This window comes from Microtus oregoni, unplaced genomic scaffold (genome assembly GCF_018167655.1).
Source record: "Microtus oregoni isolate MIOR12 unplaced genomic scaffold, Mior012 000034F_ref0000314, whole genome shotgun sequence".
Taxonomy (NCBI): Eukaryota; Metazoa; Chordata; class Mammalia; order Rodentia; family Cricetidae; genus Microtus; species Microtus oregoni.
In genome coordinates, this window is record NW_024543093.1 from 22,767,916 (window position 1) to 22,791,137 (window position 23,222).

General features: G+C 37.5%; 1 protein-coding gene across 9 annotated transcripts in view; it reads right to left on the reverse strand.

The window, feature by feature from the left end:
- The window catches only part of Ralyl (RALY RNA binding protein like), an 816,282-nt gene extending 806,752 nt beyond the window's left edge, over positions 1 to 9,530 (reverse strand). For 5 of the 9 annotated variants that reach the window (XM_041630371.1, XM_041630377.1, XM_041630376.1 and 2 more), the window contains exon 1: positions 7,175 to 7,643. In XM_041630371.1, coding sequence (XP_041486305.1) covers positions 7,175 to 7,226 — 52 coding nt within the window. In that variant the 5' untranslated portion in view covers positions 7,227 to 7,643. The other 4 variants (XM_041630372.1, XM_041630373.1, XM_041630374.1 and 1 more) reach the window with 4 other exon arrangements.
- Between the last annotated feature and the right edge of the window lie 13,692 nt (positions 9,531 to 23,222).

Sequence of the window (23,222 nt, forward strand, 5' to 3'; positions counted from 1 at the left end):
ACTTCCGACATATTACTTGACTCTCCTCACCTGTGTAAAATTTTCTTATCTTTCACAATTAGCTTTCTTCATCAGATGAAACAGTGATGCACTTCCTACTTGGTAGGAGAACAAGAAGCAGAAGGGCATTCATTTTACACAATGTATGTCATACTGGAAAATAACTAGTTTTGTCTCCAATTAGAGGCCTTCATCATTCCTGAAGGTGTTGTCAGTTGCTGGAGTAAATTGTCTTCAACAGTCTTTAGTCATCTCACAACACTGTACACAACAATAGGAACCAATCAGCCAAGATGAGCCCACCAATCCTAGAGTGGCAAGTCTATGGGGATAACCAATCACGTCCTGACTGGAGCTAATGTTTATACTTCTGTAGAGAATTTATGTGGGATACTGTTTATATGTTTATATCTCATAGCTTGGGAGATCACCGGCACTAGTAGAAAAGCTTCTTCTGTTGCTTGCAACGAACATGACATGCCTGTCAGACTGCCTTATGAATATGGTTTGTTAATGATAGCACTGCTCTCATATTTATCAGAGAAGTTTTTTGGTGGTTGTGGTGGTGTTTTTTGTTTGTTTGTTTGTTTGTTTTTGTTCTGTTTTGTTTTTTTGTATGTCCCAGGGGCCAATAATGATTGCAGAGGCCCAAATCTGATAAAAGTACAAAGAATACATGACTGTTGAATGCCCATATATAAATGACACATCAATAACATACTCACAAACCCTTCCAAGGGTAGAAACATCACAGAAGCGGCAGTAAGACGTAAGGGCTAAGAGAAGGAAGATCTGTATAGAATACTGATTTCCAGCTATAATATTGCTGTAGACTTGATCTCAGCAGCTGTGATTACATGCCCTATCGGAACTCTCTACCCTCTGTCTTGGAATCGCTTCTCATGGAACAGCTCTTCCAGGGAGATTTATATATGGGTAAATAGGGATGGAAAAAAATTTCTACTGGTAAATCATTGGTAGGTGCCTACACTCTCGTAAACATGCTATCATTGTGTTTCTATTAACAACCTGAAGAAATTCTTTGGGACGAACACCTCCACCCACTACCCCCAATACATGTACAGAGACAGAACGAGGAGGGAGGGATGTTAACAGGAGGAGGATGAGAGGGACAGAAGAAGGGTTGAATACAATATATTGTGTATATGTAAGAAAATGTCATAATGAATCATATGAATCATTAATATGCTAATAAAAGCTTTTTAAAATAAATATTATTCCTCTTCCATTTCTTTGTCCTTGACACTCAATAAAAAGCAAATAAGCTTTCTCTATTCCTGACTAATAGAGACTAGTCAAGAATATGTTGCTTCTATAAATATTTAGTATATAGTTATCAAAATGTATATAAACATTTTATCTAAATGTATACAGGATGCTTTAGCACAATTAATTTCTACTGTGAAATTTTGAGAAAAATTCAACTATTTTATTCTAAACAAAAATAATATTAACTTATAAGTTAAGTTATATTTAACCAAAAATATATCCACACTTGAGTCCTTTAATTTTTCACTATTCTAAGTATGTGTGGTGAGGTTTTCCATTGCTCCTTTCAGGAAATGCAGACAGTGATTTGATGTCCTTCATAATTCTCCTTTCACTTAGATTTATACATGGAAGGTGAAATAAGTCTTGCAGTGTTGAATTCAGGTGAGCAGTCTCCAAGGACATGCCAGAGGACATTCATCCTAGACAAATTTCTCCCACTTTCATCTCTGTGCTAGTATCAGAGAACAAAAGTAAATTACCCTGAATCTGTATCAGAAAAACATAAAAATAATCCAGAGCAAAATACGAGTTTTAAGAGTCCAAAATAACTACAAAACACAGTAATTTTTTTTAAAGTATGTTTAGTGCCTAGCATAACTCTAACAAAAGAACAACAGAAAATTCACCACCATTGTGAATTTAACAAAAGTTGACAGTTACTGAAATAAATCTATGTCTTATGCAAAACTATTATATTATTTATGGATGTCTGTGGCTGAGGTGTGCAGATACCACCTGCTAAGTCTGTAACTTCGTATTGATTCAGTGCAGCATCACTGCTCCTAAGGTTCTGTTCAGTGACTTTTTTTCTTGTGATTGTGATACAACGAAACAAACTATTTTGAATGGCACTACTTGGAAAGCTTGTATTACTGATTTCAATTATTAAAAAGTAAATTAAGTCAAAGAGTTATGATAAACTATAAAAATTTAAAAACATTTTTACAGGTAACTGAAAGAAATGCAAACAGTCAGAGGTGAATAACAGTTACTGGCAATCAGTGAAGACACTTTATAAACTCAACTTGTTACTTTCTAGATTCCATAAACACTAGGGACTAAAGAATACTCACTCCTTCATCTTGTCAGAGGACAACATATGTTTTTTGATAGTAGTGCAACAGAAGTCACAACTAACAACTCTTTTTAAAAAATTAAGATACAATTCATTCTTATTCTACAATTTCTCATTACTGTGCAAATAATTCCTAATATCCACTTTACCTGTATTCTTCTTCTATACAAGGATTTTTGAGTGCTTGAAGTCTCATTTGATTTGGTGGTGCAGGACAATTGTCTATGTTCTGTAAATTATGTTTGAAATAAACACTGATTGGCCAGTAGACAGGCAGGAAGTATAGGCGGGACAACCAAACAAAAAGTAGAAGCAGAGGTCCTGCCACGAAACACTTAAATGGTGTTGATAAAAGCTGACCACATGCTTTTTGGTTTTCAGCGAGAGCAGGGAAAAAGCTGTGCCATTTTTAAAGGCCTGCAGTCTGGGCCATCCTGCCAGTGCAAACACTGACTCTTTGAGGCAGGAGGTCCGGATACAGAGAGAGCATTTGAGTGTTGTTTGTTAGCACACTGCTGCAGCTTGCTTGCTGGCAGGGACCTTAAAACGCCATAGAGTTGTGACAATAAACATGGCTCTTGCTGGTACCTCTGCTGTGAGCCTGGAATTTCAGAAAGCTAAGAAATGGGCTGGATCCAGTCATCAAAGCCACGGCTTTAATCTTCTACATAAGGCTTAGCAAACTAAAGACTCATGTGATTAAAAAAAGAGAGAGAGAGAGAGAGATACAGTAAAGAAAGAGTCAAAGATGAAGGAAACTTCTAAATGTTTTACAGTGTGTTAAAAATATATTCAGACTAAAAGTTAAAGTCCTTAAAATAAAAATAAATGAAGCGAGTAGTTGGGTGTGGTAGTACAGACCTTTAATCCCAAAGCTTGGGAGGCAAAGGCAGAGAGACCTCTGCGAGTTCAAGGTGTAGTGTCACACACTTTTAATTCCAGCACTTGGGAGGGCAGAGGCAGGTGGATCTGTGTGAGTTCAAAGACAGCCTGGTCTACAGGGGGAGTTCCAGGACAACTAAAGATACACAAAGAATCTGTCTCAAAAAATAAAAGTAAAAATAAAAGAAATAGAGGTTAAAGTAAAACCACATAAGGATGGAAAATACACAGAGAATCTGGATACTGTATGTTATTATGCTCTCTTTAAATTGTTTAAATGCTGAGAAAGGAGAAACAAATGCTAAACGTTATTTATTTATAAATGCTGCTGAATTAATCCAAGATAAATATTTTAAAAATACCCTAACTTCAAAATTGAAGTCAAAAGGTATGTTACTTTGGAGAAGAGATTTTGCTCTTGCTTCCACAGGAAATGAGAGGCTGTGGATTCATTCTGAGTTTTAAAAAAAAAAAATCAAGTTTGATCAAGGAAAACCACCTAAGAAATCTTTGGTTCAAACAGATGGCCTGGATGTCTGAGTTCTACATCCAGAACAGATTCAAGTCTGCTGCCTTAGATGATCAAGACTCACAGGATATTCCACTCAGGACTTGATCATAATTCTAAATTTCTTTTAGGTTCTCCTAAGATTATCAGCACCTCCAACCAGCAGAAAATATTGTGAAAAACTATGCCCTCATTTCCAAAAAATGGACTATGGATGTTCTTGTTTAAAAAAAAATGAGGGGGAAGTGGTATGGGACAATAGTCTATATTCTGTAAATTATGTTTTAAATAAATGCTGATTGGCCAGTAGCCAGGCAGGAAGTATAGGCAGGACAACCAGACAGGAAGTAGAGGCGGATCAATGAGAACAGGAAAATTCTGGGAAGGAGGAAGCCCAGTGCTCCCCAGTCCTGTCCTAACCACAGAAGAAGAAAGATGTGATTGCCCCACTGAAAAGGGTACAGAGCCATGTGGCTAACATAGACAAAAATAATGGGTTAATATAAGTTATATGCTAATAAGAAGCCTGAGCTAATGGGCCAATCAGTTAATCATTAATATAGACCTCTGTGTGATTTCTTTGGGGCTAAAGGGCTGTGGGACCTGGTGGAAGGACAGAAATTAGGAAGGACAGAAAACCCCAACAAAAATTTAGTGCACTGCATAATGGCTGACCATAACAATAATCAAGGCAAATGACCACACACCAATCAGGTAGAAACCATTCAACTACAAGATCATCACAAAATTTTTATTTACTTATTTAAATCATTAATGGTTTTACATAAGAAACTTATATTCAGAGGCTAGAGTGATGGCCCAGACATTAAAAGCAATGAGTTCTAATCCAGGGAACCTAAGATCAATTTGCAGCAACAATGTGGTCATTTATATAAATAAAAAAAAAATCAGTTCTAGGGGATCCAGCATCTCCTGCCCTCCATAAACACCAGTTTCTCATGCAATGAACACATGCAGGCAAAGTGTCTGCAGAATACAACAGAATACTGGGGGGGGGGGGGAGGATATATCCAAATATGATGTTTCTTTTGACTGAGAAAATAATTAATTTTTGATCATTCAAATTATTCTTCTATTTACCTTAAACTGTTATTTTCATTTCAAAATATGAAACTTCATATTTAAATATTCTATTTGATAGCTAATCTTTCCTTCAAATTAAGTCATCATTTTAGAACAAAGTGACAAACTTTTTGTAGTTAAGAATATTAATGGAGTTTCTACATGTGTTTAAAACTGTCCCGACTTATAGCACCACTATGATGTAGGTTCATTGACACAAACTCAAACAAACGAACAAACAAAAGTGGCCAACCTGACCAAATATAAACAGAAATGTCATTGAATAATTATTTTAATGATGAAAGCTTATTTTAAATGTGTTTGGACAAACCACACATACAAGACAGAACACCATATAAGATTTTGCTTCTTTGCAATGTTTAAAGTTAAGAGAAACTATAAATATATTCATATATCCAGCCTTTTTGGGGAGTACTCACAGTCTATATTGTAGAGAAGCAGCCTAGGAAATTTAAAGATAGTTTTATGTTTGTGAAAATTTCACCACAACTTATTAAAATACTAGATGCTAGTTTGTAGTTCAGCACCAGGTAGTTCCTGGCATTTTAACTGGCAAATTCATTCTCCTTTTTACAGAATATTCCAAAATAAGCTGTAAGAAAATGAAACAAAACAAACAACAAAAATCCTAATGACTAAGTTGATGAGAATTCTGTTGAGTAACTTGGTCAATAAAAACAGCATGTATTTTCCCATAGGAACCAGGAGGCGGTGCCAACTCTAGTAGATGACCTAACACAGCTTTAAAGACCCAAACTCCAGTTCAGGTGGCCAATTTAAGAAATTAGAGTATTTTGACTTAGTTAAGGGAAGCAGGGATTAGGATGATTTGAAAGTAACAGAGAGAAATTTAAAATAAATATTTGTTGTAATGAAAGAATTAACATTAACTAAATAAAAGCATAAGACTACAAATGCCATGATTTTATATAGAAGATTCCACCGGAAACTCCCTTCTCATCAGATTACACTTTTTGTTCTCAGGTTTCAGTTTGATTCAGAAACAATGCAGAACTGCTAATTAGTCGTCCCCTAACAAACTGAAGTTGGGGCAAAGCCAGTCTGTTAAGGGACTCCAGATTTTCTCACACAGCTTGTTCCTTTCTACCTTGCTCTGTCGCTTAGTTCTTTGATTTGATTTTGAAGGAATTCAAAAATTTATCATGCATATAACATACAAAAATAAATATCTACATACATGTTTAAATGAACATTTCTACATTATTTTATTTTTTGAAAAAACATTGGGTATTGCAAATAACTTTTAAAAAGATTTTGTTTGCTGCATGAGCTGTATGAAAAGCCATATTTAAACAATGACCTCACTGTATGGAAGAAGAAATTCTATATTTAGGTTTCGAGTCATAACATGAGCTTCGAATTTTAGAACTATCCACTTCAAGCAATAAAGACTGTTGTTTACAGACAGTAAAGTAATCTTTTCCTCATTCAAAGATGTGATGGGACTTCATAAGGAAAAGCTGAGTACATAATAATAAATGAATAAATAAGTAGATAAATATAAGCAACAACACGTGTATGTCGCTTGCAAATATCTTGAGTTATATCAATGTGGCACAAGTATGAATAACTTCCTAGACAGTGCATTTTAAATTTCTTTTGGAGTCTTTATTCTTTCGCTGCAATGCATAAAACACAAAACACCAAACTTTTCATGTCCACAAGCTTCATATATAGAGATTCAATGAAACATTCCCTTGAAAACCCGATAAAATAAGTTATTTATCTTTTGGCTATAGGTACTTCTGTTTTCTCAAGTTTTGTTTTTATTTATTTACTTTTTTAAGATAACTCAGAAAAAGCTTGATGAGGTAAGAAGTAATTTCATTTAAGTTTATTTAATCATAACCCAAAGAGTACGCACAAGAAATTTAACATTGAACTTCTCAATTAAAGTGGAAAAATGGAAGAAAATGAAAAGGTTGAAAATCAACCTATTTAATTACTACTAATTTCTCTCTGGGCTTGAAGATTCAGTCTGTATCTTACCTGTGTTTATTTGGGAACAGATTCTGTTAGTGGGACAAGTAGAGAAAAGGCTTTTTATTGCCAAACAATGCAATAGTAATGAAAAGTACTGCTGGATTTACAGGATGCATGCAACAGGACACGCAAACACCTTTGAAAGCGGTCAACACTGAGTACTTCAGCACTGATAACAGGGGCCACCTTCAATAACCCTTTGCCACATCCTCAGACCTGGGGGAGGGGGACATCTATACAACCAGTATCTGATGGTAAAGAAGAGTGAAACATTGTCTATTTTGAATTAAGAAAGGGTGATTTTGTACCTTGTAGGAGTCCTCTCATTAAACCCAAGTGGGCACCGATACAAGTGACCATTCCCTCTCCTCGGAAGACATCAAAAAGGGCTTAAAATCAATGCAACACCTCCACACCTCCGGGAAAGCACGAGGAAGACAGAAGTGGAGAAGGTAACACGCCGAAAGGAGCGGGGGCGGCTGGGAAGGATCCACCGCACTGCTCACCCGGGACGCAGAAGCGAGAGTGCGGTGCTCAGGGACCTCTGCCATCCTAGAAATCTCTAGCTCCGGCCGCCTGGCCAGCAGCCAGCTTCCCGGCGACCGCCGTCCCCGCCCCTTCACCTCTCCATCTCCCGCGCCTGGTCGCCCCACTGCCAGCGCCCTGCCGGGCCCTCTGCTTCCGGCGCTGCGGGTGGCTCAGGTCAACTTGCCGGACCTCCCGGGGCGCTGTCGCCCCTGCATCCCCCACAACCTAGGCGCCGCTGGGGGTGGAGGATGTTGCGCGCACCTTCAAAACAATCACAGCCGAGAGAGCACTTTGGTTCTGGCTACCGGCTCAGCTTTCCCCATCGCGGGCTAGGACACAGCCCGGAACCGGCGCGTACACGCGCACACACCCTCGCACACGCACACACGCGCGCACACAGACTTCTTGGCCAGCGTTGCCATCACACACACGGGGAACGCCACCGAGGGGGCCAAGTACCTGCTCTCTGCGAGCTGTTGTGCTGTTCACTTCATCCTCCGTTGACAAGGAAACCAAATCGCACTTCATTTTTTTTTCCAGGAAAAAACCTTCCACTGCCATTATTTGAAAATCGATTTACGGGGAGGGGAGGAGGAGGAAGAAGGGATAATATAGATATAGATATCAGAATATCTATCATAAAATTATCTCGGTTTTTTTAAATAAAAAAGTCAAATGTGCAAAAGTCATAGTTAATGTAAAGGAGGAAAAAAGCATTTGTTTAAAAATAATCCCATGAACTAGCTGCAAGAAAAGTTTCATGTTATCAACTGATATCAAAAACAGGAGGGGGAAAAACGAAATATTTTTCACAGGCTTCCAAAAAGGTCATAAAAATGTAAAATTAATGTCTTTATTCAGCGGTGCGCACCGAATTGCAAGACGACAAACTTGTGAACACTGCTGGAAAATCTCACCTACAAAAATGTAATCGGAAAAAGAGTATATAAAAAAGAGTTAGAAACATGCTTTCTTATCATTACAAAGGGAAAAAATAGGCACCACAATTCACAACGTTTTTTCCATAAAACCAGTTGCACATTTTGCTGGACTTGAGAGCCGCTTGCAGCGGGCACCGCTACCGCGGACTCCCAGACACAGCACCTTGTCTAGAGAACCATCGCATGCTAGGAAAACTTGATTCAGGAAAAGGCTTAAGACCATGCTTGCCAGCTTTCCCAAATACAAACAATAATCAAAGAAGTGGGAAGAAAAAAAGAAGAAAAAAAAAACAAAAACAAAAAAAAAAGAACAAAAAAGAAGAATAGGACAAGAATGCCACTGAGAAGGTACTCACCGAGCGGGAGTAAAATGTTGGAATAAAAATGAGATTTAGGAAAATACAGTATGGCGGTGGAAGAAGGAATGAAGCGCGTTTTTTTCTCAGTCTCTGCCTCGGGCACTGACACGTGACTCGGAGCCAGGCGGACTTGCAAGCGGCAGGGGTACCGCGGCTGCTGGGCGACCACGGAGCCTTCGAAGCCCTCTAAGTCGCTCCGGCGGGCACGGCGGTGGGAGCCCGGCTAGGCGGCCTCCTGGGCGAGCCGGGACTAGCAGGTGCCGCTCACGCTGGGCTGAGCGCACGCACACGCACACGCAGACGGGCAGGGCGCGGGCTAGCGGGGACCGCGCGGGGCGGGCCGGAGGCGCGCAGCTGCTGCCGCCGCCGCCGCTGCTGCTGCTGGTACCGCCGTTGGTGCTGATGCTGCGGGCGCTCCGCCAGGAAGGGCAGTTTAGGGATATTCAGCAGAGGCCTCACAGGGTACACAACTTGCTGTCCACCTCTAAGTTGCCGCTTGCCACTTCCTTATTTTCCGGCTTTCATCTCCAGGTAGTTTCCTGCGGAGAGCTCCTGTCCTTTCCTCTCCCCAAGTTTCACTCTTCAAGCCCGGTTTAAAACTCGATCCTTTTATTCATTTGATCTCGAAGTTCCTATTTCTTCTAAACTGCTTTGCCTATGTCACTTCCTCCCACTAGGTCTGTTTTCCACCTTGTGGTTCACAAGGAACCTGGGTTCGTGCTAGGCGATATGGGGGGCGTTGCCACTGCAAAGCCAACGTCAATTCCTTTGGCTGTCTTGAGGCATTTCCCATTTGTAAGAGAAAACAAAATCTTTTATTTGGAGAAATCCCGTTAGAGATTTTCTTTAGCTTGTTGCATAGTGCTGGGCGGGGGCGTGGATGTGTATAATTTTATTCTTTTCTGGGCTTGGCATTGTTTGTTTGGTCTGCGTGAACACCAGCTTCGACCTGTCTGGAAGGCTCTGCGGGTTCTTGCTCCAGGCAGGTCCTTCCTGACTCCTGCAAGTTGTTTTCTCAGGCTGCAAGTCCACCGAGAGGAGAGAGGGAAACAAGTGAGTCCTTTGTGTGAGTGCTTGCCCGGCAGCAGGCACCTGGCGGATGGTCGAGAGGGGGAGACATGAGCCGCTCAACAGAAGACAACCCAGGCTTAGGCTAGAGCCAGGCGACTGAGCAGTGCTTCCGAAGGTGGAGGCCAAACAGGGAGTTCACCAAGCATCTGCTGTGGGATGCTTGTCGCTGAAACAAAGATCCCATCAGCCAATCACTGACTGCTTTGGGATTCTTCTACTGCTGCCTGTTGCAGAATCAGCTTTCTGGGTTCTGCAAGGCATTAATTTTTCTTCATCTTTCATGCAATATTCATATCAAAACCATTTCTCCGTGTTGCTTTGACTCTGAATTTCACAAAATTAATTGCCACGTCTTCGTTTTAAGATGAAAATAAATACAGTTTCTTGGCTCTCACGTTTTTGCTTTGATCTTTATCTCACTCTTTCCAGTGTTGATGTTTAAGATAAAATCTGTGTGTAGGAAAGACGCTAACCTGGACAGTTTTGACATTAAAGTATGCATTCAGTATGGAGAGCCTAGCAGCAAATTCTTCTCCAACATCCTGGGCAGAATTCACTGATGAAATATTAATCCACAAATTAAACAAGTGCTGTTTAAAATAGCCATTAAAATCATTAAATGTTTATCACGGTGAACTGCCAGCTTGACCCACTTATTATACACACTTTCGAGAGTGGATTCGGGATGCTGACAGGGACAGATGGGTGCATTGGAGTGGATTCCAGAACTTCGGAAGCCTTAAATTCTGTGCTGGAGTTACTGGATTTTCATCTGGAGAATGTAGAGCAAACATTGTGGTTTGTGCTAAGACCATGTTGATCTTCATTCTTTTGTTTTATTTTGCTTCATTTTGTTTTTAGTAGATCCTTTCAAACATGGCTCATGAATTTTGCTATCTCAACCTGAGTTTGTTAAAATTTCCAACTTTTCTATTTTCTATTTCTTCAAAATATCCAGATCCAAATGCTCTAAAGAGAAGTTAATTCTAATGTGTATATTTTTCTTTCACTATTAGAGATATTGGAGATATTGCAATGTGAGCAACTTCACTTTAAAAATGAGTTTTGGTACTTCAGATCAGGCCAGGCTATGTCTTGGTTTAGATAGAGGTATTTAAGAAGACCTTTGAAAAACAAGCTGTTTAGAATTGCACTGCAGTCATGGCCGCCAGCCAATCACAGTGATTGTCAGGCTTTTATTATTCAATAAAACGACTCCCCTTTATGTTTAATGCAGCTCTGCTGAGGAAAAGCAAGCCATCAATATCCTCCTTGCACTTCTTCCATTTACTTACATAATTGCAAACCAGTGCTTAAAATATTCCACTTCTGCTTACATCCAAGATGCCGTTTTCCCTTTTAGGTTGCACCAACACATTAAAAACAAGAGTAAACAAAATCATATTGAAAGACCAGCACTTATAAGGCAGAGGCTGTTGCTTAATTCTTATACAACCCTGCAGCGTAGGCATTATTAACATTTTAAAGATTTAAGAAAATAAAGTCAGAGTTTAACTCCTTTGTGCAAGATTCTACTCTTACACAGAAATAGTGTGGTTGGACCATACTTAAATCTGGATTTACACTAAAATAAGATACTTCAACAACTACATGAAAAAACTAACTCTTAAGAGCAGTTGTTGATATCACTAACAAAAACATACTTTTTTTAGTATATTCAAAGGATATTTGTGCAATTGACTGAGTTGTAATGTTCACCCCAATAAAGAACTCAAACAGAATAAACTACAAGTAAAATAGGTTTTAAAGGAAGAAAATCATCTCTAAAAATTTTGTAAGCAGGGAACAAATGAACAAAAAAAAATTCTGCAAGAGATGTGGTTCTGTAATTATGTTCCTCTCATGCCTTCACCAGTTAACACAGACTCTGGAGGTTTGAATAGAAGAATGACTTTTCTGATTCTTCTCCGAAGTCAGTCACACAGCACATACAAATATGAAGGATGCTTAATTTAAGATGAGATCACTAAATGATGATACTAGAGGAAAAGCCTATTTTGAACCTATGCTTTGTAATTTCAACTTCTTTGTCAGAAAATACTCATGACATATTAAATACTTATGGGTACAAACATGTGAATATATACTTAGTTGGAAACTATGTGCTATATAATAACATGGCTTTAAATATATATATATATATATATGAAACAGCATGGATAAAGAAAGACAGGAAAAAGCACCATGATTTATGTGTAATTTAGTGGTAGGCATATTACTCTTTACACAAAATACTTCATAGAATTCAGAAACATTCAAATATAAGGGGAAATTATTAAGTTTTATGTATTTACATATTAAATGAATATGTCTATATCTAAGAAAGTACATATGGGACAAAATAATATGTATACAAATATCATTTCTTCAATGTATTTACTTTAAGGGAATGCTTTGAGTGCAGTTCTTTGAGAAATTGACCTATGAACTAGAAGTATACACACAAAAATGCTCTGATAGCTTCTTTGTTGTGCACTTGAAAGAGAGCAGGACACAGCCAGCACTGTGCTATTACTCATTGATCACTGACCTATAGCGATTCATTTTAATGTGTATATAAGATATGTCTCTTTACATATTTAGAAATTGGGAATTTTTCCAACATAATTCTTTAGAGTTTTTCAGTGAATATATGACCATCCTCAGGCTAAACACTGACATAAAAAAAATTCTAAATGCTAATAATATTAAGATAAATTTAAAATGCTTTAATGCAAATAAAGATAAGAAAATGAGAGGTCTTTGGGGGTCCAAGAGATGGGAAATTAATTTGAGTCAAAACAAAATGTGATTGAAAAAGCTCATTAAAAAAACCACCCACAACTCAGTATTTCATTTTTCTGTTGCTTGATATATTGAATATGAAGAAATCATATGGTCCTGGTGTGGTGGCACACTCCCTTCATCCTATCATTCTAAGGCAAAGAGGTAGATAAATCTCTGTGAGTTTATGGACTGCCTGGAATGAATAGGGAGTTCGAGGATTACAGCCTAGATTACAATGAGAGGCCCTTGTACCAAAATCCGAGAGAGAGAGAGAGAGAGAGAGAGAGAGAGAGAGAGAGATCTTCATCTTCAGAAACCGAGGTTTCTGCAGGACTTCTAAGACCCTTAAACTCAGGAGGTTACAGAAAGGCACTTCCCTTACCTGCGGAGAAGTCTAGTGAGACCCACCTTCTGCGGCAATGTTCTTGCCAGAAATACTCTAAGAAAGTAAAGGTGTTGAAGAGAAAAAGGATTTCTTCTTTAATACTTAGTATATTGTCCAATATATCTGATATTTTCTCAGTCTCAGTGATAAGAATGGCTCTCCAGTACAGATATTTCTTTTAAGAATGTATTTCCTTGAAAATGGCAAGTTTGGGGTTCATTTTCAGGAAAGTAAACCACTGAAAGCTGGGGAGTTCACACCAAAACTGTCAACAGTATTATAGTTAAGTTTTATCTCCACTCATTTCCCCCCAAAGATGAAAAAAGTGAGTCAGTGAAACAAAGTGGCCCAGGAGCCAGGAAGCAATGGAGCATAGACACAAGAATGCAAGGCAGCACAATCGGTGGATTAGAGAATGCACTTGACCGGACCCTTTGTATCTGCATCCTGACAAATTCACATTAATCTCTTGTGCCTTGGTTCCCTCATCCAGTAAACAGAAAAATAACAAAAGCTACTGAGTCCCATCAAGTTAGTGCATGTAGAGTGCTTTCAGCAGTTCCAGCTATAGACTAGGCTTTGGTTATTCTTTCATGTGGTCTTACCCTGTTTTACACATAAAAACCCAAATCACCCTATGCAGGAGCTGTTCAGAGCTGTAAAAACATTCTGATCAGCTCCCACTATTCTGAAAGTGCTTCAGCCAACAGACCGTTTGGTAGGCAACATGTGTCTTAGCACTGAAGGGGCACAGTGAATGCTGGGACTTGTGCCAGTTAATAATGAGAGAAAAAGAAGATAGGAAGTAAGGACAAGTCAGAAAGGAGACAAGACAGTAACATAAGACCAAGAGCCTGGAAACACCTAAAAATATGCAAGCCCTGGACAGATTTGGTTTACACGGATGAGTCCTGAACAGACATGTGACAGAAGTACCTTACAAACACAACGCAGACTTTACAGTTTGCTGCTGTGGTGAGTCTGAACAGTGCCCAAACCACCACAGAACATTTCTGGCTAAAGCGAAGGAAACGCTACCTTAGGAATTAACATTTATTTTAAGAATAAAACCAGAAAGAGTTCTCTTTGTTTGTGTCTAAAACTCAAGAGATTTGTTTTTCTCAACAAGGCAGCCAGATTTCATTGTAAAATTAAAATCTTAAAAACTGATGTTTTACCATTCTTTTCCAAGGCCTTAGAAATATAATGTTGCTACTTTATAAGGCACAATATATTGTAGCAATTATTCTCCTGTTTTGGTTTCTTGTTTCCTTGTTTAACTTCATAAACTATGAATTTAGTGAGGACACAGGTTTTAACTACCAGCATTAACTTACTTAGATTATAGCATGTTTTATCTGTGAATGAGGGATAATCCATCTGTCTTAGGATTCTAGCATGCAAGAGCTGAATCCCAGAATCAGTTCACCCTTCTCATGTTTGTGGACCCATCAAGAAAAGGCTCTATTACTTTCATGGAATGTAATATTTGGGTGAGTTTCATTAATATAAAGCTCATATCTTCAAAATAAAATTCTTTTTCATGCAACGAAATAAAGGTATTTTCAAAAGCTAAATAAATATATAGAATAATTATATATATAAATAAAATATATATATTGCCTGCAATAATCTTTTCTGCATGTATTTGTAATTTACAGCTTTTGTATGAACACAAGACATATGGGCAAAATAAAAGAGTGTACTATGTGGTACACTATGTGGTACACTATGTACTATGTGGTACTATGTGGTATGTGCAGATATGTACATACCACATATGTACATATGTACCTTTTTATTGATTTCATTGAAACCACATATGAGTTGTGTTTATATACTTTTATGTTTCATACTCCTAATTTCTTCTAATATTCTTAACTCCATATACTCATTTAAAATTTATGCAAATTAAATCTTCCCTTATATATTTAGGGTATGTGTGTGTTTTGGAAGATGGCATGCTAATACATTTACTCCTTGATTTATATTTTTAATAATATATAATTGGTAAAAAAAAAAAAGAAAGAAATACAGTTGGCATATACGTATGGATATATTTTTTCCTTGATTTCAAGTTTGAAAAATCTGAGAAGATCATAGCCCTTGGTGTTTGGCTGCAGGACAGCAAATTATTTGTTGTTTTATTAATTTAAAACTCTGGAGAGAACCAGAGCAAAGATCAAACAAAAGTTTTTCACATAATATATAATGAACTTCTAGTAAGCCAGAGGGCAAAATATGAATATTTCAAATGTTAAACTTATAAGTATGCATCTACTCCTGTCCAGTTTCACATCACCAAGGCAGTCCTTCATTTGTTGTAAGCACTCACACCTGAATGGGTCTGATTGTTTGAGACATACTTATTTACAAAAATTTGATATACATCAGTATTTTTGCTTTTCAAAAAGTTTTAAATATCTATGCACATATAAGTCTATACATATGTATGTATGTATGTGTATTTGTGGTACAGATTTAATTAAAAGTCTTAAGTCAATAACATTGAGGTCACAGCATAAATAGTTTAATTTTTAGCGTGGTATATTTTTCTTAGAAGTAAATATCATTTATGATTTTTGTCATTTGTAAAGCAATAATATAGAGATACCATATTTTAAGACGTTAAAGAAGTTAAAATATTTTATCAACATATCATAGCATACTAAACTGAAAATAATAAACAGAAAACAAGGAATTTGATTAAAAATAAGGTTCCTGATTCAAAAACACACAATATTCTTTCTATGTACAGGGATATTATTAAAGAGAAAATTCATTAAAAATGGTTACCATGCTATAATTTCCTGGAAGTAGACAAAAGCTCCACAAATTGATCAAAATTTTATTGGCATTAAGTGTGTTTGCTGACTAAGCTCCAAATTTTAAGTTAGTCTAAGAATTTGCATTAGTTTCTGTAGCATGGTCCATTGTATCACACCATGATTTAAAAATGACTTACAATATATTTTTCACAAACAAAAACAAAACCGGTTGACATGATGTTGAGTTGTCAAGTTTAACACTCAAATCATCAAGTAGATTGAATGGACAGACTCTTAACATATGAACAATAGACTTAATATTTTAAATTTGTTCATTAATATCAAATAACCTGTTTATAATTTTAAAATTTGATAAAAAAATGTTTATGTTATTTTGTAAAACTATTTTGTACTAGAGAAATGTTATCTAGAGCATGTCAACATACCTTAATATTTCACAATTATCTGTAAATACAAAAGAATAATCTACTTTGTCTTACTTTTAAAAGGTGGCAAGTTACAATAAATAACTGCATAAATATTGTCATTAATATAGTTTTAATCCCATGACTTTAAAAAATGCTCATAAAAAGCTTGTCATTTCAATTGTCAATATTACTCCTCTTTAATTCATGTTTGCGTTCTCTTGTTTAAATATAAAATGTAAACTACAGTAGAATTAGTATATGCCACATACAAAGATTCTCAAAATTTTCAATTACAGTGCAAATAAAATCATAATGTTTATAAATTCCCTTTTCTTAATTTTTAAAACATAAGCTTAAGTTATTGTTTTTTAATCAAACAAAAATATTGTGAACAATTTATAGGCACACACCATATTGTTTTTTTTCCCCAAAGATTAAATTTATTTCTGGACATTTCTTGACTAGACAACATTAACTTTATTATTTTGCAGAGATCCAAAGAAGTTTATTTTAAATCCCTGAAATTCCTGATCTTTTGATGAAGTTCATTTTAAATCCCAGAAATTCCTGGTTTTTTGATTTATGTCTTCCAGTTATTTTATGTGATTTTTTTTCTGTTACGTTAAGGAGCTACTATCACACCTCCAGTTAGCAAAGGCGTTCTGCAGGCTTCACTTCTTTTCTCTTGGCTCCAACCCCTCTGGGCTAGTTTTTGTGAGCCTGGAATAAAGTTCATGAATCCCTACAGATTTGTAAATACCAGACATTCAAGTGAGCTCTTTTGATGTTCTAGCTCATGGTTTAACTCTTTGACAAGTACCTGCAGTTCTGATAGAGTTGTTCTATAAACACCTGTCTGCTTTAGGTGTTTGATAATCAGGCAGTAGAAACGTCATTGTGAGAATTCAGAGTTTGATATACATACACCACTTGAATGAAGAGTCTGCTTACTTTCTCAAACTGATAGGGTATGAGGTAGTCCTTTTCACACAAAAATCATTTGGCTAAGTGATGTATAATTTTTTTAATTAATTAATTTATTTATTTATTAAAGATTTCTGCCTCCTCCCTGCCACCGCCTCATATTTCCTTCCCCATCCCCGAATCAAGTCTCCCTCCCTCAAGCCCGAAGAGAGGTGGAGTCAGAATCCTGGGCCACTGTGACCAAGTTGCCTACCATTTTAAAAGCACTTCTGGTCAGAAAATTAATGCAGATATGTAATAAAGACAGATTCAGATAAGAAAGATCTCTAAATGTGTCACAGTGTTGAATTCACTGACGTAGACTTTAAAGACAGAAGAAAAAGAGTAGAGACAGTAAAATTAATATAAAAGCATACAGACAGTCATAGATTAAAGAAGTAAAGATAATAAAATAAATATTAAACTTGTATAAAGGGTAATAGAGTAAGAAAACACAGTTTGGATTGTGTATATTATTGTATTTTCTTTGAATTCTTTGACTACAGAGAGATATTTGATTCCAGGGGCTGCTAAGCTAAACCACCATATATACTTTAAAGGTATCTTGACTTCAAAATTTGGGTATATTTTTCTTTGGAAAAGAGGCTCTGCTTTTGTTTCCACTAAGGATGAGAAACAGAGGATTCCCTCTGGACTAATGTGGACTGATCAACCAAGACCCACTGAAAAGTCCCTGCAAGCTCCAAAATTACTTTGCCCAATCAAAAAGCAGGAAGCAGTTTGTAGAGAACTATACCCAAATTCCCAACTATTGTTTATAAATATTTGTTTACAGTAAAAGAAGGATAGGCTATAAAAATAAATACTTTGCATTTGTATGTATCCTGATTTATTGATAAATATATAAGGTCAATTTTGTTACATGTATATTTCTGCTCTTGATTAAGGTATTATGATTGTGCAGCTCATTTACCAGTGCAATGTATATTTAAGAAATAAAGGCTAATAGCCATTTAAAATAGTCAAGCTTTGCAGTCACATTAGTTAGGTTTTCTAGATGTACAGAGATACATTTCAGATGGATAGATATTCTTCAACCCTTTCAAAGATTTATAGAATATGGCATCTAAATGTTTTAAAAACATAGTAGTTTTCTCAACAATGAGACACATTTACTTCAAGAGGATGATGGGCTTTGAAGAGCTTCTTTTGAAGTTGATTAGCCATTTGGACAAGAAACTGATTATGCCTGGACTGCTTGATGGTATGCTGTATGAACTGGATGTGTAGAAAAATGACTGTTGAATTTGTCTAAAGAAGATGAGACAGTCCTTTAGGGTTTCTGCTTCATGAAAGAGTCTGTCAAACATTCTGAAGGAAACAGAAAAAAAAGTGATTGACAATATATGAGCAATTTTCTTTGAAATTTCCTGCTTCATGGAAAAGTCTTCTGGATACTATGCACCTGTAGGCTAAATATGGATGCCCCAATGTTACAGAAGAACTTTGGGTGACTGTCCAAGCAGCAAGATGTCAATACCAATTCTAGAGTTTTGGAAGTTGCTAACAATGAACTTACTGTTAACTTAGATAATGTTTTTTTTCCCCAATTCATTTTTTTTTATTGAGAAAAGGAAAAAAAGTTTCAGCCTCCTCCCAGCTTCCCATTTCCCTCCGCCTCCTCCCACCCTTCTTCCCCTCCGCCCACTCCTCTCCCCCTCCCTCTCCAGTCCAAAGAGCAGTCAGGATTCTCTGCCCTGTGGAAAGTCCAAGGTAATCCCCCCCCCTTCCCCCCCGACCATGTCTAGGAAGGTGAGCATCCAAACTGGCTAGGCTCCCACAAAGCCAGCACATTGCTTAGGATCTAAACCCCGTGACATTGTCCTTGGTTCTCATAAGCCCTCCTTGCTCACCATGTTCAGAGAGTCCGGTTTTATCTCATGCTTTTTCAGTCATAATAAAGCTGGCTTGGTGAGCTCCCAATAGATCAGCTTCACTGTCTCAGTGGGTGGGTGCATCCCTCGTGGTCTTGACTTCCTTGCTCATCTTCTCCCTCCTCATTGGGACCTTGGGAGCTCAGTCCAGTGCTCCAGTGTGGGTCTCTGTCTCTATCTCCATCCATCACCAGATGAAGGTTCTATGGTGATATGCAAGATATTCGTCAGTATAGCTATAGGATAGGTTCATTTCAGGTTCCCTATCCTCAGCTACCCAAGGAACTAACTGGGGACATTGCCTTGGGCTCCTGGGAGCCACTCTAAGTTCAAGTCTCTTGCCAACCCAAAGGTGGCTCCCTTAAGTAAGAATTGTGTTTTCGTGCTCCCCTATCCAACCTTCCTATATCCCAATCATCCTGTTTCCCCAAGTTTCCCCCATTCTCCCCTTCTCACTTTTCTCTCCCCATCTCCCCTTACCCCCATCCCACCCCACCCCCAAGATCCCAATTTTCTCCCTGGCAATTTTGTCTACTTCCCATAGCCAAGAGAATAACTATATGTTTTTTCTTGGGTTCACCTTCTTATTTAGCTTCTTTAGGTTCACAAATTGTAGACTCCGTGACCCTTATTTATGGCTAGAAACCAATAATGAGTGAGTACATCCCATGTTCATCTTTTTGGGTCTAGGTTACCTCACTCAGGATAGTGTTTTCTATTTCCATCCATTTGCATGCAAAATTCGAGAAGTCATTGTTTTTTACCGCAGCATAGTACTCTAATGTGTATATATTCCACACTTTCTACATCCATTCTTCCATTGAAGGACATCTAGGTTGTTTCCAGGTTCTGGCTATTACAAATAATACTGCTATGAACATAGTTTAACAAATGCTTTTGTCATATGATAGGGCATCTCTTGGGTATATTCCCAAGAGTGGTATAGCTGGGTCGAGGGGTAGGTTGATCCCGAATTTCCTGAGAAACTGAAACACTGATTTCCAGAGTGGTTGCACAAGATTGCATTCCCACCAGCAATGGATGAGGGTACCCCTTCCTCCACAGCCTCTCCAGCAAAGGCTATCATTGGCATTTTTGATTTTAGCCATTCTGACAGGTGTAAGATGATATCTCAACGTTGTTTTGATTTGCATTTCCCTGATTGCTAAGGAGGTTGAGCATGACCTTAGGTGTCTTTTGGCCATTTGAACTTCTTCTGTTGAGAATTCTCTGTTCAGTTCAGTTCCCCATTATTTAATTGGGTTAATTAGCATTTTAAAGTCTAGTTTTTTGAGTTCTCTATATATTTTGGAGATCAGACTTTTGTCTGTTGCGGGGTTGGTGAAGATCTTCTCCCAGTCAGTAGGTTGCTTTTTGTCTTAGTGACAGTGTCCTTGCTTTACAGAAGCTTCTCAGTTTTAGTAGGTCGCATTTATTCAATGTTGCCCTTAATGTCTGTGCTGCTGGAGTTATTCATGGGAAGTGATCTCCTGTGCCCATCTGTTGTAGGGTACTTCCTACTTTCTCTTCTATCAGGTTCAGTGTGTTCGGACTGATATTGAGGTCTTTAATCCATTTGGACTTGAGTTTTGTGCACGGTGATAGATATGGATCTATTTTCATTCTTCTACAGGTTGACATCCAGTTGTGCCAGCACAATTTGTTGAAGATGCTTTCTTTCTTCCATTGTATACTTTTAGCGCCTTTATCAAAAATGAGGTGTTTATAGGTTTGAGGGTTAAAATCCGGTTCTTCTATATGATTCCATTGGTCGACTTCTCTGTTTTTATGCCAGTACCACACTGTTTTCATGACTGTAGCTCTGTAATAGAGTTTGAAGTCAGGGATGGTAATGCCTCCAGAAGATCCTTTATCGTATATGATTGTTTTGGCTATCCTGGGTTTTTTGTTTTTCCATATAAAGTTGATTATCGTCCTCTCAAGATCTGTGAAGAATTTTGATGGGATTTTGATGGGGATTGCATTGTATCTATAAATTGCCTTGGTAGAATTGCCATTTTTACTATGTTGGTCCTCCTAATCCAAGAGCAAGGGAGGTCCTTCCATTTTCTGGTATCCTTTTCAATTTCTTTCTTCAATGCCTTAAAGTTCTTGTCAAATAGATCTTTCACTTCCTTGGTTAGAGTTACCCCAAGATATTTTATGCTGTTTGTGGCTATCGTGAAAGGTGAAGCTTCTCTGATTTCCCTCTCTGCTTCCATATCCTTTGTGTACAAGAGGGCGACTGATTTTTTCGAGTTGATCTTGTATCCTGCCACATTGCTAAAGCTGTTTATCAGCTGTAAAAGTTCTTTGGTGGAGTTTTGGGGGTCGCTTATGTACACTATCATATCATCTGCAAATAACGAAAGTTTAACTTCTTCCTTTCCAATTCGAATCCCCTTGATCCCCTTATGTTGTCTTATTGCTATTGCTAGAACTTCAAGCACTATATTGAAGAGGTATGGCAAGAGTGGACAGCCTTGTCGTGTTCCTGAGTTTAGAGGGATGGCTTTGAGTTTCTCTGCATTTAATTTGGTGTTAGCTGTCTGCTGCTGTATATAGCTTTTATTATATTGAGGTATGACCCTTGTATCCCTAATCTCTCCAATACTTTTATCATAAAGGGATGTTGAATTTTTTCAAATGTTTTTTCAGCATCTAGTGAAATGATCATATGGTTTTTTTTCTTTCAGCTTATTTATATGATGGATTACATTGATAGATTTTCGTTTGTTGAACCAGCCCTCCATCTCTGGGATGAAGCCTAATTGATCATAATGGATAATTTTTCTAATGTGTTCTTGGATACGATTTGCCAGTATTTTTTTGAGGATTTTTTTTTGTTTTTGTTTTTGTTGTTTTTGTTTTGTTTCTCGAGAGAGGGTTTCTCTGTAGTTTTTGAGCCTGTCATATAACTAGCTCTTGTAGACCAGGCTGCTCTCGAACTCACAGAGATCCACCTGCCTCTGCCTCTCGAGTGCTGGGATTATAGGCGTGCACCACCACTGCCTGGCGCTTTGAGGATTTTTGCGTCGGTATTCATGAGTGAGATTGGCCTGAAATTCTCTTTCTTGGTTGAGTCTTTGTGTTGTTTTGGTATCAGGGTAACTATAGCTTCATTAAAGGAATTTGGCAATGATTCTTCTGTTTCTATATTGTGAAATACATTAAGGAGTATAGGTATTAGGTCTTCTTGGAAGTTCTGGTCGAATTCTGCATTGAAACTGTCTGGCCCTGTGCTTTTTTTAGTAGGGAGGTTTTTGATAACAGCTTCTAATTCTTCACGACTAACAGATCTATTTAGATTGTTCACCTGGTCCTGATTTAACTTTGGTATATGGTATTTATCTTAAAAAGTGTCGATTTCTTTTACATTTTCAGTTTTGTGGCACACAGGCTTTGGTAGTAAGATCTAACGATTCTCTGAATTTCCTCTGTATCTGTGGTTATGTCCCCCTTTTCATTTCTGATCCTATTGATTTGCATATTCTCTCTCTGCCGTTTGATTAGTTTGGATAGGGGTTTATCAATCTTGTTGATTTTCTCCAGGAACAGCTTTTTGTTTCATTGATTCTTTGGATTGTTGCCTGTGTTTCTATTTTGTTGATTTCCACCCTCAGTTTGATTATTTCCAGTTTTCTACTCCTCCTAGGTGAGTCTGCTTCTTTTTTATTTTCTAGAGCTTTCAGGTGGGCTGTTAAGTCTTCAATGTGTGCTTTTTCTGTTTTCTTTAAGTGAGCACTTAGTGCTATGAACTTTCCTCTTAGGACTGCTTTCATAGTGTCCCATAAGTTTGAGTTGGTTGTTTCTTTATTTTCATTGAATTCAAGGAAGACTTTAATTTCTTTCTTTATTTCTTCCTTGATCCAAGTGTGGTTCAGTAGTTGACTGTTCAGTTTCCATAAGTTTGTAGGCTTTCTGGGGATAGCATTGTTGTTGAATTCTAACTTTAATCCATGGTGATCTGATAAGACACAGGAGGTTACAAATACTTTTTTTGTAACTGTGGAAGTTTGCTTTGTTACCAAGTATGTGGTCAATTTTTGAGAAGGTTCCATGAGCTGCAGAAAAGAAGGTATATTCTTTCCTATTTGGGTGGAATGTTCTATAAATGTCTGTTAAGTCCATTTGCTTCATTACCTCCATTAATTCTCTAATTTCTCTGTTAGGTTTCTGTCTGATTGACCTGTCCATTGGTGAGAGAGGAGTGTTGAAGTCTCCTACTATT